This window comes from Macaca nemestrina, chromosome 4, assembly GCF_043159975.1.
Source record: "Macaca nemestrina isolate mMacNem1 chromosome 4, mMacNem.hap1, whole genome shotgun sequence".
Classification (NCBI taxonomy): domain Eukaryota; kingdom Metazoa; phylum Chordata; class Mammalia; order Primates; family Cercopithecidae; genus Macaca; species Macaca nemestrina.
In genome coordinates, this window is record NC_092128.1 from 47,433,085 (window position 1) to 47,449,347 (window position 16,263).

General features: G+C 38.4%; 1 protein-coding gene across 7 annotated transcripts in view; it reads left to right on the plus strand.

The window, feature by feature from the left end:
• Positions 1 to 16,263, plus strand: part of LOC105475271 (dedicator of cytokinesis 4) — a 474,119-nt gene that overhangs the window by 368,194 nt on the left and 89,662 nt on the right. For all 7 annotated transcript variants that reach the window (XM_011730368.3, XM_011730372.3, XM_011730365.3 and 4 more), the window contains exon 27: positions 7,319 to 7,413. In XM_011730368.3, coding sequence (XP_011728670.2) covers positions 7,319 to 7,413 — 95 coding nt within the window. The remainder of the gene's footprint in view (positions 1 to 7,318; positions 7,414 to 16,263) is intronic.

The following is a 16,263-nucleotide window of genomic DNA, read 5'->3' on the forward strand; positions in this document are numbered from 1 at the left end:
TGTAATATTTTCAAAGATAATAACACTTGTCCCTAGACCCTTATACAAAGTCCTTAGTGCCAATTTTACTTCAGAAATCAGAATTTTTATGGTTTCATAAAGATAATATGGTACATATATGGCACCTCCAATAAAATCTAGAGTGATACAAAATGTTCACTCCATATGTGATAAATAAAGACTATAAATCATTCTGGTCAGGTTTTGCTGCCAAATGGATTATAAGAGCAAAAAATTTTAGAGTAATTTTGGGTTTTGATATTGTAGTAAAGGAAGTGAAGACCTCTAAGCAGAAGGCATTTTATATGCAATTTAGTATGTATCAGGCACTGTTCTAAGCAGTTAATTAATATTAACTCAGTTTAATCCTCAATAGGACCCCGTGAAGTAGGCCCCCATTATTTTATTGCAGATACCAATTGTTGATTCAACAAACATTTATTGAGCATCTTGGTTAGACATTAGGGATATCAAGACTAATAAAAGTCTGTTATTAAGGCCATCTAAATCATTCTTATAAATAAGCATTATGTAAACTGCAGTGATACTGGCTAACAGTTACAGAACACCTCCTCACCCCCATCCCACAGCCATGAGCCAGATGTAGTGCTCACCCCACATTTCATCCTCTCCCTGCCTCCCCCGCCGTGAGATTGACTGATGCTATTATTGTTAAGTAATTGGGAGAACTAGGAATTCTATTAACATCCTGAGCTCTTTGCTCAGGCAGCTAAACTCAGCTTTTCCCTAAACTTTAATAAACTTTCTTAAACCAAAATCTTTCCTATCGAATTATATAAAATTTCAATTGTCAGCTCTTTAAAGATAATAAGGCAGTTCTAGTCATAGAATGGAGATGTCTAAGAAAGGCCAGATTAATAGAAGGAGAGTTATTTGGGGTTTTGTATGTATATTTAGGTTAGAAAGTAAATAGCAGGTAAAGTACAGTTAATCGGGTGATATTTAATGGAAAATTATAAGTGATATTGAAATTAGACACCAAAAATTCCATATAACGCTACTGTTTTAAAAAGTAATAAAGTGTAGTTACCCTCCTCTCAACCCCCAATGTATCCTAATCCCCAGAGGTAGCTGCTGTTAACACCTAAAGGTATAACCTTGTAGACTATTTTGTATACTATATATGTACATATATATATGTACACACATACACATTTTTTAATGGAATCATACTATTTATATTGACCTATACTTTTTTTTACATGATAATATCTCATTATATAGCCCACTACCTTATTCTGCTGAATCTTGTTATATGAATGCTACATAATTTAATCATTTCTGATTTTTACCATTAGAATGGGTCTTGCAGTAAACATCTTGATACACCTCTTTCTATGGACTTGTACCCATATTGCTGTAGAATAAATTCCTAGAAGTATAATTGTTGGGTCATAGGATGTGTACATTTTATATTTTAATTGATACTTGACCAATTATATATAGAGATTTTCAAATGAATATTCATGTTGTTTTTTATTCCTGATGTTGCTTTTTCCTTTCTTTTTAACAGTTCAAAGAAAGGTAAGGTTTGTCTTAGCATTTTCCAGTGGTTCTGTAAATCAAAATGAATTTTAAAAGTGTGTAGCTCTCAAGTATCTGCTAAGACTAATGGTCTTTCAACTCCATTCTTGCCTGAAGAGCCTGGATGCCTCCAGGGTTACTGCTGAAGTAGCTTCTGGCTTCCTGAGCAGTGTGCCACTTCTCCTCCTCGGTCCTCAGGTTCCTACTTGTGTGTGAGAGCATGAGTCACAGTGTCAGAACACAAGTATGTGGCAGCAAAGACCCGAGGGCTGGTACTCTGTATTGTTTTTTTCCTTCTCTAGAACATAATATTATTTTAAAATGAACAAAAGTCAACACCAAGTAGTGATTAAGATTTGTTTCCTCCTTCTGTCATCAGTAATGCTTTATTATACACCCACCTTGTACTGGAGGCTACAGTTTTGTCCATATCCTTGGCATTTCATGTATATACAGCAGTGAGACTCCTGTGCTTTGTTGATTATGACTTTTCATAGAACTGTGGGAATCTTGCTAGATTATACGTGAGCTGGAAGTTAAGTACAGCACGATTATAACTGCAATGTCTCCTATATACTGTCCCACTAGCTTTCAAAAATTATATCTGATCATATATATTGATTAAAGCCCCAATCTGGCTTTAAAACTCTGAGTACTTCCCATTCCTTACAGGACAAAGTCCAATCTCCTTATCATGTTGTTTCTATCCTCAGTTTACCTTCCAACCACATTATCCTCCACCCGCTTCTGAACACCTTTCAGTCACTCCAGCCACTTCAAATACTGTTATATTCCTTAAAAACCAAATATATAATTTTTAATTCCTATGAATCATTTTTTTTTCTATCTGTAATGCCTATTCTACCCCCACCTCACTTCCATTGCCTAATGTGTACCCCTGTTAATCCCTTTTCTGATTCAGCTCACCCTACAAATCCCGCTCAGGTATCACCTTCTCAATGAAGCCTTCCCAGGATACAATCCTCCCTCTCTGATAGCACGCAATAATGCACTCTCATTATTTGCCACTTCCTTGTGTTTTTGATGACTATGGGCCGTTGAGAGTCGAGACCATGTCTTGGTGTCCTAAGCACAGAACCTGGAACATTAAATCTTTGTTGAAGGAATGCATGGTCTTAATATTTCTGCCTGCTTCAAAAGATTTTCAATATAATTATTTTGACTTATCTTTATTTGAATATATTGATTACAGAAAAATGGTTATATAGCTCTAAAAGATTGAAAATCATTTGGGAGTTATTTTGCATAAGATACTTAAAGATTCCATTTTAAGAATGTAAATTTCAATGTGATAATGATTATTAACACCCTTTAATTGAATTCAAACCTCACATCAAGGATATTACTGGTTTGAAATTTGTGGCAAATTTTTTTAATGACATTTGACTATAGTCTGAGGGTCTGTCCTGTTCATTGTTCTTGAAGTAAGAAAAAAATGTCCTACTCTGTGTAGCAGCCTCATGATGCTTTGTTTTATGGATGTCTTAACTCATGTTTCATGAACTCAGGATTTGTCTCTCTGTGTCTTGCCAATTCTGTTCCACAAGACTAATTTTTGTCTTGTGGCTTTCTCTTTTTAAAAAAAAAATTAGATTAAAAAAAATTTTAGATTCAGGTGGTACATGTGCAGGTTTGTTAATGAATACTTTGCATGATGCTGAGGTTTGGGCCTCAGTTGAGTCCATCACCCAAATAGTGAACATAGTACCCAATAGGTAGTTTTTCAGCCCTTTTCTTTCTCCCTCCCTCCCTTCTTTTGCAGTCCCCCATGTCTGTTCCCATTTTTATGTCAGTGTGTATCCAATGATTAGCTCTCACTTATAAGTGAGAACACGGTATTTGGTTTTTTGTTTCCATGTTAATTCACTTAGGATAATGGCCTCTAGCTATTTGTTGCAGCAAAGGACATGATTTTGTTCTTTTTTGTGACTGCATAGTGTTCTATGGTGTAAATGTACCATATTTTTTAAGCCAATCCTGTCTTGTGTCTTTCTTAATATCATAGTATCATATGTAAGCACAAAACAGTTTTTATATGGTACAGTTAAAAAATCTAAAACACAAATTTGATCCTCTCAAACATCTGCATAAAACCCCTCAGTGTCTCTACAATGCCTGCAGGATAAATGTCCAAACTCCTTACTATGGAAAAAATTATGAAATTTTTCTATCTTTTACTTATCCCTGTTTATCTTTAAGCCCTATGTCTTGCCACCGCCACTTGTAGTCCAGGCAACCCTGTGCTCTCTCTTGCCTCTGAGGCCTACAGGGGTTGTTCCCTCTGTGTGGAATACCTGACCTTCAGACTATTCACATTTGCAAAGCATGCATGTATCTGTGTGGTTTTTAGATTAAGATTTATCTCTCCCACTGAACTGTGAACTCCATGAAAGCAAAGAGCACATTTAACACACTGACTATTGTGTGGCATGTTCCAGACACTCCATAAACACCTGCTGCGTGAATAAATAAAAGAATGTCTCCTACCAGGTGTCCCCAGCATCTAACACAGTGCCTGGCACATAGTAAAGCACCCAATATTTATAAATCAGTACATGTTGGTGATCATTTCTAAAATTATAACAACTGTTCCTACTTTGTTTTATATGTAAATATGGGACTTTTATTGTTTTGGAACACTTTCACAAGAACTTTCTTACTTGAACCTCTCTCTTACTTGAACCTCTGCAGAAAAAAGACTTCTATAAAGTGACAACTCCCTGTTTCTTTTTTATTTTGAACCCTGATTTGAAGAATTCCAATAATACAGTTTAACCATGTTAAATAATTTAATGTGGTTAAGTGACCCTGTTGTGCTGTATGATGTAAAACAGAAAAAGAAACTGCTCCCATTCTGCCAGGTTTTAAATGGTAGCATATGAAATACTGATTTCTTTGTGCTGTCCAAGCAGGAATATTATAGGCATGGCAACGTTCTTTTTCAAATTATAAAAAGAATCGGTTACTTAGTTAAATGTACAAAATAACCACATCTGTCTATGCAAAAACACATATTTAGTGGAATGACCAGAGTTGAAAAGTACTTGGAGAGGAAAGTCGAGGAAATACCACTGTATTTTGGGTGGGAGGGAGGGAAATGTTAAAGAATCTAGCATTGAGGTCACATTGCTTTCGAATATTGGAACTGAGTTTGGAATAAACCCTGTTGCATGGCAGTAGACAGAGACTTGCTAAACTAAATTACATGTAAATACTAAAATGCAAGGTGTTTGTGTTATGACAACGTGATGTGATGAAACATTTGCCTACATTTTAGAAGTAAGAAAAATGTGGAGATGCCTTTTGAATAACTAAGTGATCATACTGATTTTTTAAATCTCCTCTAACTACAAGAGACCTCAAAGCTCCCACATTTTACAAGTATGAGAACTCATTTCCAGAGAGGTTAAACAAATTGCCAAGGTTATTGAGCTAGTTAATTGCATAGCCAGGATTTAAAATCTAGGTTTTCTGATCCTCATTATTATGCTCTTTTATTTTTCTTACAAGGTTCTACTACTGAATGTGTTTGGTTTTATAAATATCAATGAATCTTGAATGGATACTGTAGAAAACTACTTGCGACACTGAAAAGTTTTCTTGGGGGAAATAAAGATTTATGTAAATTCACAGGCATTGGCAATGTCACATGCTGCCTCACCCTTTTATTGTGGGAGATAAATGAGTCTAGGAAAATGAGATAGCACAGAAACAGTTCATCTATCCCCAACTCCTCCACCTGCAATACTGTTTCCTTTGTCCCCAGCACTACAAAAGAAAACTCAAGTTGCTAGCTGGTAAGATAGATGTTTTGCCTCCTATAGCCAATCTTTTCAGCCAGTATTTTTCCTCCTTGCAACTGACAGCACAGTCCCCCACCCCACATACCACATACACACATACAGACACACCACCACTACCACTAAGAGTGCTGCCTCCAGTTTCCAATTCTGTTACAAATTTTGAGGCAAGAAGATAAAACTTCCGCATTTTATCATTTATTTATACTATTCCTAACTAGTTGTTGACCATAAAGCCAAAGAATCTCCACTTGAGTGACTTTGATATCTATCTAAGCAAACACACCAAGGTAGGAAACTGAAGTGAGTATAACTCTTTCAAAGATAAATGCACAAGCCATTTTTGCAGGGATTATATATTTTATATATATATATATATACACATACACACACGCATACCCACACACACACATATATATATATGTGTGTCTAAGTAACTCAAAAGAATCAACTGAGAAACCATTAAAATAAGTTTCAGAAATGCATTAGAAAGGGCTTCTCACAGTTTAGTAAGCTAATGGCCTACTCTCCCAAGAGAGAGCTGGAATGTGAAGTGTTTCCCAAAATTATCTGACCTACAGTGAAATACATTTGGGAAACTCTGCTTCCAGTGATTCTGGAGACATGGACTGGATTTGTCTAGCCATTTAAAGATGGATGACCTAGTGGGCATGTTTCCACATGGCGCATACTACATATCAACATATGTGTGTTGATGCCAAAGAAGCTAAAATAAGTTGTTGTCAAAATATTTATGGGCTTGATTGAAGTTGTTAGTGTATATAAAAAGAAAATAAAGCTACCACATGGGTTTTAGTTTTTAGATTTTTTCTGTCTTCTGTTGACATGAGTGACAACCATAATCGTACATTCAAGCAGCTTACATGTTTAACTTAATGTGTCATTGTATTTGATAAATAAAACTCTGGTGTTTGGGGTTGCTTTTTATTTTTGAAGCAACACCATATCGTTACCTTCAATCAGATTGTTAGAGAAATGTATTTTCCTAGAATCACTTAGGTTACAAAAAGCTCTTTAAGTTTTCTAGTTAATAAATCTAAATCAAAGCTAGATCGAGCTAATCCCTTTTTGAGTAGGGAAAGCTCATTTCATTCATTGTGTGTGGTACGTTATCTCCTTGATTCCACTTTAAGTATCATATGCTATAGCGCATTTGACCCTATCTCTTGTGATGTTTAAGGAAGTAATAGTTCCATGTTTGATGATAGCTTCTTGTCAAGAGTGTTTTCAGGTGATCAATTTAAAGATAACATCTCAGTAAATACTGCTACCATCTGGTATGGCATCTTTCTGAGGAATATATTGATAATCTCATAACTACTAAGCACTCCTCACTGGGCTTGACTTAGCACATATCCTCATTTGAATGTATTCTGCATAGCACACTCTGGAAAATTCACTCAAATTCTATAAACCTGCATACATTCCATTAATACTGCATCTCAAGAATGCCCTGTAAGAAAAATAGGTTTTTGTTTGACATGCTTTTTGATAAGCATAACTTTCTAAATTTTGACACCCGCTTAAAGGAAAGCAGAGCTGAGCCAGGACTGTTCACTGCTCTCCTGCATTGAAAAATTCTGATGTTTAAGACACTATAATGGAAGAAAGGGAATGTATTTCCGTGTTAATCTTCTGTTACAAGTTTTCCACTTTATTTTCAAAACCCTAAATTGTTAGAACTTGTGGAGAGAAATAAAAACTCATTTTCACTGTGCCTAAGAAAGAAAAGAAAACATTTGGGTGGGTTTGAGTGCTGAGAAGGGGAAGGTTTATGACTCCTTCCATTGGGCAAACTATTAAACTATGGCTCTCTTCTCTATAATTGCTTTGGAAATGGTAACAGTACAACAGTACTGCCTGTGTATGTGCATATGTATGTTGACAGTTACAATAAACCAATAAAATGATCTATTTTCTCCTTATCCAAGGACTTCCTGCTGCAGATATTTACTGTGTTCCGAATATTGATACGCCCAGAGATGTTTCCAAAGGACTGGACTGTTATGCGCTTGGTTGCCAACAAGTAAGGCATTTAAGTTGATGATAATTGCAGCTCAATGTATAGAGGAAGAAGAGAGTACAAAATAATCTTTTTCATTTGATCTCAAATGTGAAGTGGTGGCTTTTTTTTTATTATTTGCCTCTGAATTAAGCCTTTTAAAAAAATACTACCACTTGTCTTGAACTACTGTTTCCTTTATATATATTACCATCATTCAAAAATCAAACAACATAATAGCATATGCATTGAGAAGTTCTGTTCCCATTGACCCTCTACCCCTAGGCTGTATAACCACTTGTATTTGTTTCTTACATGTCCTCCTAGTGTTCCTTTATACAGAGACCAGCAGGTAATGTAATATACACACTGTTCTTTATAACACTCTTAGAAATCCTGGCAACCTTTCCAAATTAATAGATAGAAAACCTTTCATTCTTTTATGTATTTTCCTTTACAGCTGAATAATATTCCATTGAATGGCCATACCATAGTTTATTTAACCAATTCTCTGTTACTAGAAATTTGAATCATTTCTGATCTTTCTTAATTCGTCTTAACAAAATACATTAAGCATCTGCCGTTTGCTCCACACTGGGAATAAGACATGACCCTTGAGGTGGACACATGGAGATTGAAGTTCTTTCTGTTCATCCAAGTGATATGGCCAATAGACAGCTGAAAATATTGCCCAGAGGAAACTTCAGAACAAAACATAGGCATTTGGGAGGTTATTGACATGAAGTTGATATCGGACTCTCTAGAAGATGATAAATTCAGTTTATATTAAGCATATCCAGCATGATCTGAGAGTAATACTAGAAGAGAGAGGAGCCAGGAAAGGATATTAGGGCAGTCGGAATGGCAGGAACTGATCCTGGAGAGTGCGGTGTCATGGATTTATCTGCTCTCTCCACTTTCTGTCTCCATAGTCTCAGGATACAGAATGGAAAAGTGCTCTAGGAAACTGGCCTGGTCTTCACTTCCAAGCTTGTTATTTACCCTATTTCATTAGCATTCTCATTCTCACTCTCCAAGCCCACATTTGCCTGCTTCGCCTTCTTCCTCTTTTCCGAACGCCAACACCCTCATGATCAGGATGAAGGTTGGATTCTCTAAGCATCTATCCATAGGCCACGGTCGCCCTGTGTTTTCTCCAGATGGCAAGCTTTGATGGTGGTGAGAGCTGCAGGAATATAGGATTCGAATTTGATTATATATGCTCAATATGGCTTCTGCTGCAGTATACATTTTTAGACTTGGAGGTGTTAGAATGATGTGTTAAAAACTTTGTGAAGTAACAAATAGTATAACATAGCATATTATATTTTACATAAGTACAGAAGCAGCTTTTCCATTTTGAAGACTAATTGAGACTGTTGAAATAGCTGTCTTTAGAATTTAACATATTTAGTTTGATATCTGTGAGTAGAATCAACTATCTATTCATTTGGATGTCCGCATGCTACAGATTTAGGTGGGAGTTTTTGCTCATGCATCTGGCCTTATAACCAAAGAGCAAGCATTCTGAGTACCTGGGAAGGGCTGTGAGGAAATCCAAGGAGCCAGATGGGAAGAGGTCCAGGCTATGGACATCATCATCATGCAGCATCAACATTTGGTCATTCTGCCTGACTCATGTGCAGAGGAATATTTTAGATTGAATTAAAATTTCAGTGGTAGAAATTCAAACTGAAAGTAACATTGACATTTTATTCCTTACATATACAATTTCTGCTTAAGCTTGCCTAAAATTGTGACAACCGTGTGGCTTTTTGATATTAAATACTGCCTCTCTCTGCCCCATCTTTACTCCAATTTTGAAGACTTTATGGTCACACAAGTGGATAGCAGTCTGAGAAGTATAGATTCTGCTTTTGAGTAAACACACAGTGTTCAGAATTTTCATTTACAGTGTTAACCAAATAGGAAGGTGATTTTGTTAGAGATGAGCTCTGTGTAATACATTTAAACAGAAGATTATTCCCATAGCAAACCCAAGAAATGTGCCGTCACTCTTTGCTAAATGTGGTGACTTCATTCCATTCCCACCCATGTGAGTGCTGGTAGGAGTATGGTGCTGCCTCTCCACTGGCAATGGCTGGTGGCTGCGAGTCCAGCCTCATTCATGGACAGGACTCCAGTGTCTAAAGAGACCACTGCCAAGTTGGAGCAGCCAGTCTGCTGCATGTTCTTGCTCTTGCCTCTTCTTTCCTCTCCTCTCCTCTTTTAATAGTCTAACCATTCTCCTCCATTCAAGTCATGAAAGCAGATGAGGTTTGCTTTGCTTCATAAATGCATCACAGTCCAAAAATTAGCCCTCTACTATTTGTACTTTGTGAAAAATATTAACCCGTATAGTATTGGTAGAAAACTAGATTCTGAAAGATGTTAAGGACATCTTAAATATGTTAAAGAGCATACACTAGGAAGAAAAGGTTTCCGCTTGGCTAAACTATGTTGAAGCACGTTGCAAGAGTTACATCTACGTCTCTGAAGTTGACCACCTTTTCTTCCATAGTTTCAACTTTCTTAGACAAACATTTGTTCAGGGCCTCTCAGCATGGCATTTTAACCCAAACTCCCACTTTTATTAACCCAGTTGTGTGCTTAATGCATGTCAAATTGATAGCAGATGGCTGAGAAGTCACCATTGCCCTACCCTTGAACTCAATTGAATTGCTCATCCCTCAAAATGAATGTTCTTTTTTGTGTTGGTCTTTTCTTCCTGTGTTTTCAAGTAAATTAAATGCCTTTAACTTTCATCTATAAGCTGTGTTGTTCCAAATCTTGTAGCTTGCCTGCTTCGTGTGAAGCTCTGCCAGAGTTTGTGACCAGACACCTGGTGATTTGTGTGGTTCTTTGTTTTTTTCTACCTGCATGCCTAATATTGTATAACATAGCAAGTGTGCCCACTCACAATTCTGCAAGGGCAAGAAGCATTTCTTCTCTTTCTTGTTTGCTGCAGAGCTATCTCATGACCCCCTGTAAGTTCTTGGTAGATGTTTCTGATGAGAACAACTGCTCAACCTAATAAAGAAGGAACATAAGGAAGATGAAAATTAAGTACCAAAAATACAGGACACTTTGAAACAAGCTTCTCTCCACCCCCTTCCCATACACATTGTGAAATAAAGTACAAAAATAAAGTCACAGCTTTATACATATTTTCAAGAAGAAAAATCTTGTAACATACTTGCTTACTGAGGAAAGTAAAAACTCTCTCTCTCTTCAGTTGAAATTTCAGGTCTTTATTTTGGTTATCTTGTGTGCGTATTGGCCTCAAACATATCATACATTAACCAACTTGGGTTTCAAATGAGCTCTACATAGCCAAAAAGTGGTTTGTTAAATCAAAGTTTCTTAGAGAGATTGTCCATTCATTTACTGACCCATTTATTCAGCCAGTATTCTCCAGTGCCTAATGTTTAAAATAAGTACTATAAAGACAAAGAGCACAGGTCTATGAGGGTGTTATGAAATGAACATTGTTCTGGACTAGAACAGGAGGGGTCTTTCATGAAGGAATGAAGCTTGAACTGAAAGCTAAGCAGGGGGTAACAAAGAGCAAAGGAAGAATGATTCTATCCATAGGAATATCATCTACAAAGGCCCTGTGGTCAGAGTAAATGTGGCACACTCAAGGAACTGAAAGACTGTTAGTGTGGCTGAAATATGGGGAGGGAAGGAACCAGTAAAGATGAGGTTGGCGGAGGAAGACAGAGCCCAGATATTGATATGTAGAGAGATCAAAGAGAAACCAGGGAGAACCAGTTAGGAGCTTACTGCAGCCATCCAGGTAAGAGATGTTGGTGATGGCTTGGACGGGCGGATAGCAATGAAGGTAGTGAGAAGATTGGTTTGGGAAATAAGGATGATAAGACTTGCAAGTGACTGGGTGTGGGTGGGAGAAAAGAAAAGTAATGGAAGATGTTCCTTAGATGCTTGGCCTAAGCAAAAGGATGAATTGTGATGCCATTCACCTAGGTGGAAAAAATGGAGAGAGGAGTAGCATTGGGGATGAGAGAATTGAAGAATTCCATGTTGAACATAAGTTTGAGGTGTACTAGATTTCCAAGTGGAGATGTAGAAGAGAAAGCTACACATGCTCGCATGGAGCTCAGGGATGATGTTGGGGCTGGACATGTATGTTTGGGCTCCTCAGCATATGGTCAGGATTTGAAGCCTTGGAACTGAACAAGAGCACTGAGGAAGAAAGTACAGACTGAAAAGAGAGAGACAGGACTGAGTCCTGGGGCATGCCAACATTTTAAAAGTGGGGAAGTAGAGAGGTATCCAGTGAAGAAGACTGAAAAAGAGCAGCCTGTGATGTAAGATGAGAATCAGCAAAGTATAGTATCCTGTGAAGAAAGCATTTCAAGAAGGAAGCAGTATCTAGAGCTGCTGGGAGGTTGGTGGTGATGTGGACAGACAACTGGTCCCAAGATTTGGAAGTGCGGTGGATAGTGGTGACCATGACAAGTGTTGTTTCAGTGGAGTGGTAAAAAGGAAAACCTGATTAGAGTGAATTCAAGAGTGAATAGGAGTTGAGAAACTAAAACAGCAATTACAGGAAGAGTTTTGCTATCAAAGGGAGCAGAGAAACAGGGCTGTATCTGGAAGGAGATGCTAGGACTGGGATTCTTTTTAGAATATGGGATATTACAGCATGTTGATTTACTAATAGGAATGGCCCTGTTAGTAAAAGACAGAAATATTGGTGCTAAAGAAAACAGAGATAATTAAAAGAGCAATGTCCTTGGGCAAGCAGGGATGGGATTGCATGCAAGGTTGCTACGTATGCCAGCCCAAGAACTATCTGCTACCTGTCCATGACAAGCTTGCATGTAAAAATAAATCATCAGTGTAAGCATGCAGTTTAATTAAACTGACATTGTTTTTTTGTGGTAAGACTTTCTCAAGGAAGGAAGCTTCCCACACTTAGAGCAGCGCTGATCTAGTGCACACAAAGAAAGCTAGGAGCATTGACAGTTTATCCATAGTAACAGGAAGGAAGGCGGAATATGCGCTACTGACCCTGAAAAGTTGAGTGGTAGAGTAGCTAATCTGCTGAGCATCCAATGACACAGCTACTATTGTTTTGTTTTTGGCTTGTTTAATTAAGTGTAGTTATCCTTAAAGGCTTTTACTGTTCAGGGAGAGAATAGATATTTATTTTTTATCAAAACTATATATTACTATGCTGAATATGCCAAACTTGAATAGTTACAGCAAATAATGACAAAAGAATTGCTTGCACAATCCATCTCTTCCAGGTGAGTTGTGAGGAGTTGGTAGAGAGAATGAATGCATGAAGGAAAGGCTTTCTTAGGGTTTAAGCCTAAAAGGTCAAAATAGAGGCTGTTGCCATATGAGTGGTTTTCTACCAGTACTGCCCAGTGAAGTGCTGGTAAAAAGAGTTTTCAGAGTCACTCCATGTAAATCCTTTTCCATTCTTTTTGCTTCATCTGCACTGCATGCCCCATTGACTGAAAACAAAATCACTCCTTTTTCTGCTTCCCTGCTTTAGCTGATTCTGTGCCCTCCACTTAGATCAGCTTTGCCCCTGTCTAATTTCAGTCTGTTCAAAATAGCTTAAAAATAAAATAAAAGTTGTATAAGCTTCACATTTTAGAGTCATCTAATATGGCAAACAGGTATAACAAAGCATAGACTCAAATGTAATCATAAGGCCACAGTCATTTAACACACGCTTACTAGTCTCCGCCCCTGTGGATGCCGTGGCAAACAAGACCAAATTCCCAGATGCCATTGCTCTCTAAGTCCCAGACCTTCCTTATCTTCTCTTCCATGTGTAACACCAGTCCTCAAAATAAGAAGGATGACCACATGCCTCAGAATCACCTGGTTGGGCCTGGTTGCAAACCTCCCAAGCCACAGGTAGTGGTAAGACCCTGAAGTCTTAAGCATCCTTTGGGTGATTCTCATGCATGCTGAAGCTTGAGAACCACTAGTTTGGATGCATTCCCACATTGGTTATCCAGGAATTTCACCTCCCCTAAATGTCTTTGTGTTGATTTTTCGCTGTCCTAATTAATCCACCAGGTTGTAGGGAAATTGTTGGACTCCAGGTTCAGATGTCCTTAGTTTTTCATTATATACACATCAATATTGTCGAGACGCAGTTTATCCACAAAGGTATTTCTCTCAGTCCACGTATGATTTTTGGGCTTGTGTTTGAGCAGATTATCAAATTGGAGTAATTAAAAAAAAATTATGGGAGATAAGCTTTCCTGGGTGAGAGTGAGAGGGAGAAATAGGGTTGCTTGAAGTTAATTCTTAAGCCCAAAATGACATGGCAACTGGAAAACCATAAAGCAGTAACTTTGATTTCCTGTACACCAGTTTCTCTTTTAGACGTAAGTTTTATCATGCTGTGCCTGTAGATTATGATTGTCAAAAATGATCCTAGTGCATGCCTTGCTGTGGCAGTAATCAGTAATTTGGGCCACGCACAGTGGGGCCGAGGAGGGCAGATCACTTGAGGTCAGGAGTTCGAGACCAGCCTGGTTAACATGGCAAAACCCCATCTCAACTAAAAATAAAAAAATTAGCCTGGCACAGTGGTGGGCACCTGTAATCCCAGCTACTTGGGATGCTGAGACAAGAGAATCGCTTGAACGTGGGAGGCAGAGGTTGCAGTGAGCACAGATCACACCACTGCATTCCAGCCTGGGTGAGGGAGAGACTCAGTCAGAAAGAAAGAGAAGAGAGAGAGAAAGAGAGAAAGGAGGGGAAGGGAGGGGAGGGGAAGGGGGAGGGGAAGGAAGGAAGGTAAATAAAGAATAAACCAGTAATTTGGCCATTTGTGGTAGCAGATTGAAAATCTTTTTTGACTATTGAATTGGAACACTGAGATTTGCAATATCCCCATGTTCAAACACTGAGTTGTAAGTGAAAGAATGAAACCAGAGAAGCCACATGGTTTTGGATAAATTGAAACAGGTAAAGAACGATCCCTAAACACCACAGGTATCCACTAAAATGTAGGAGCAATAATGTATAAATGCCTCTGGCTGGCTTAGGGACCTGTGTGTTAGGAAATGGTCTCAGTGATGAGTTACCATAGAAGGCTCTGGGAACTGCCTTGGTGGCTTGGGCTGAATGTTATAGGTAGGAAAGAAAAGCCTTTGAACAGTCATTTTAAGATCTTTCTAGCCCTGAGCAGTCATATTTTTGGAGACCCTACTCCTCATCCTATCAAACACTAAGTAGACCCACATGCCACACTGGATACAATTTTGCTGAAGAAAAAATTGTAAGTATTTTTTATATTTGCTTCTTAATTATTGGCTTATCAAGTAAAATAATTTAATTTTGATTGGCTGTGATTTCTCAGCATTTATGTGTACTATATTTAGGAATTGTAAAATTATAAAATCTATATTTTTAAAATTGCATAAATATTGGACAATTAATGAAAGTCATCGTGTCCCTTTCTGTGGACATGTAATTACTCATTATTTTTACTTTTTATTTTGTAGTTTCAATTTGGTTGCATAACATTCTTTCAGGTCTCAATGTTTTCGAAAGTCCTTGAAAGGCTCACAGGCCCTATGCCCTGTGCCTCTTTGTGCCTAATAGTAAGGCAGCCCTGATAAGAGGGTGAGGTGTTCAATCTGGAAATAAGAACTGCAGGCCCCATATGAATCGTCCTAACATTCCAGAAGTCAGGAGAATGCTGAAGCAGAATTTGTGGGAATATTTCTGACTCGGGCCACTCCAGAGCCTTGCTCTTCATTGAGTGGTTGCAAACCAACAGCATTAGCATCCGCTGGAGCTTGTTAGAAATGCAAAATCTCCAGTCCCGCTCCAGGGTTGCTGGATCATCTGCACTTTAACTAGATCACCAGGTACCTGTTAAAGTTTGAGAAGCACTGCTCTGAGGTAGAGCAGTGGTTCTCAGCTCTGGACCATAAGAATCACTTGGGAGTTTTGACAATCCTTATGTTCTGATTGTAGCCCAGACCAATCAGAAGTCTCTGACAATGTGACCCAGACATCGTATTTTAAAAGCTCCCAGGTGATTCTAGGGCCCAGGGCAGGTTGGGAGCCACTGTTCCTTAGTAAGGCCACGAGGTTCCATGTTGTTTACCAGCAAGTGTACTTCAAAAAGCCACAAATATTTTTTGTGTGTTTGGGATCCACCATGTAAATAACAATTTGGTAATCTTTGCCATGGAATAACTTCTCTCTCCCTTGGAAGATTGGGTTTGTTAGCTCCTTTCTGTGACATTTGGCCTGACAGTCCGAATTCCAGATATGTCACGTTTCACTAACACCAGAGGTACTGTGTCTGAACATCAGTCTAAGCTGAAACTGTGGGCCACAAGGTGATTTTTAATGTAAACCTCAGGTGTACTGGGACTGGGTATATTTCTCCGTTGAACATCAAAGCAAAAAGTTTGTGCTTATAACCATATGTTAAGGATACCGATTTTTCTTTTTTCTTTTTGATATGGAGTCTCACTCTGTCGCCCGGGCTGAGTGCAGTGGCGCGGTTTCAGCTCACTGCAAGCTCCACCTCCTGGGTTCACGCCATTCTTCTGCCTCAACCTCAGCTGGGACTATAGGTGCCCGCCATCACGCCCAGCTAATTTTTTTTGTATTTTTAGTAGAGACGAGGTTTCATCGTGTTAGCCAGGATGGTCTCCATCTCCTGACCTCATGATCCGCCCACCTCAGCCTCCCAGAGTGCTGGGATTACTGGCATGATCTACCGTGCCCGGCCCAGATTTTTCTTTTTTACACTTAGAAGTCCAATGATCTTGCTAGATGCTAGGCAAGAACAACTTCCTTGCCTGATAGCCTTTTATTTTCTGATGATTCGGCTTCAGTTTCATATAGTAAAAC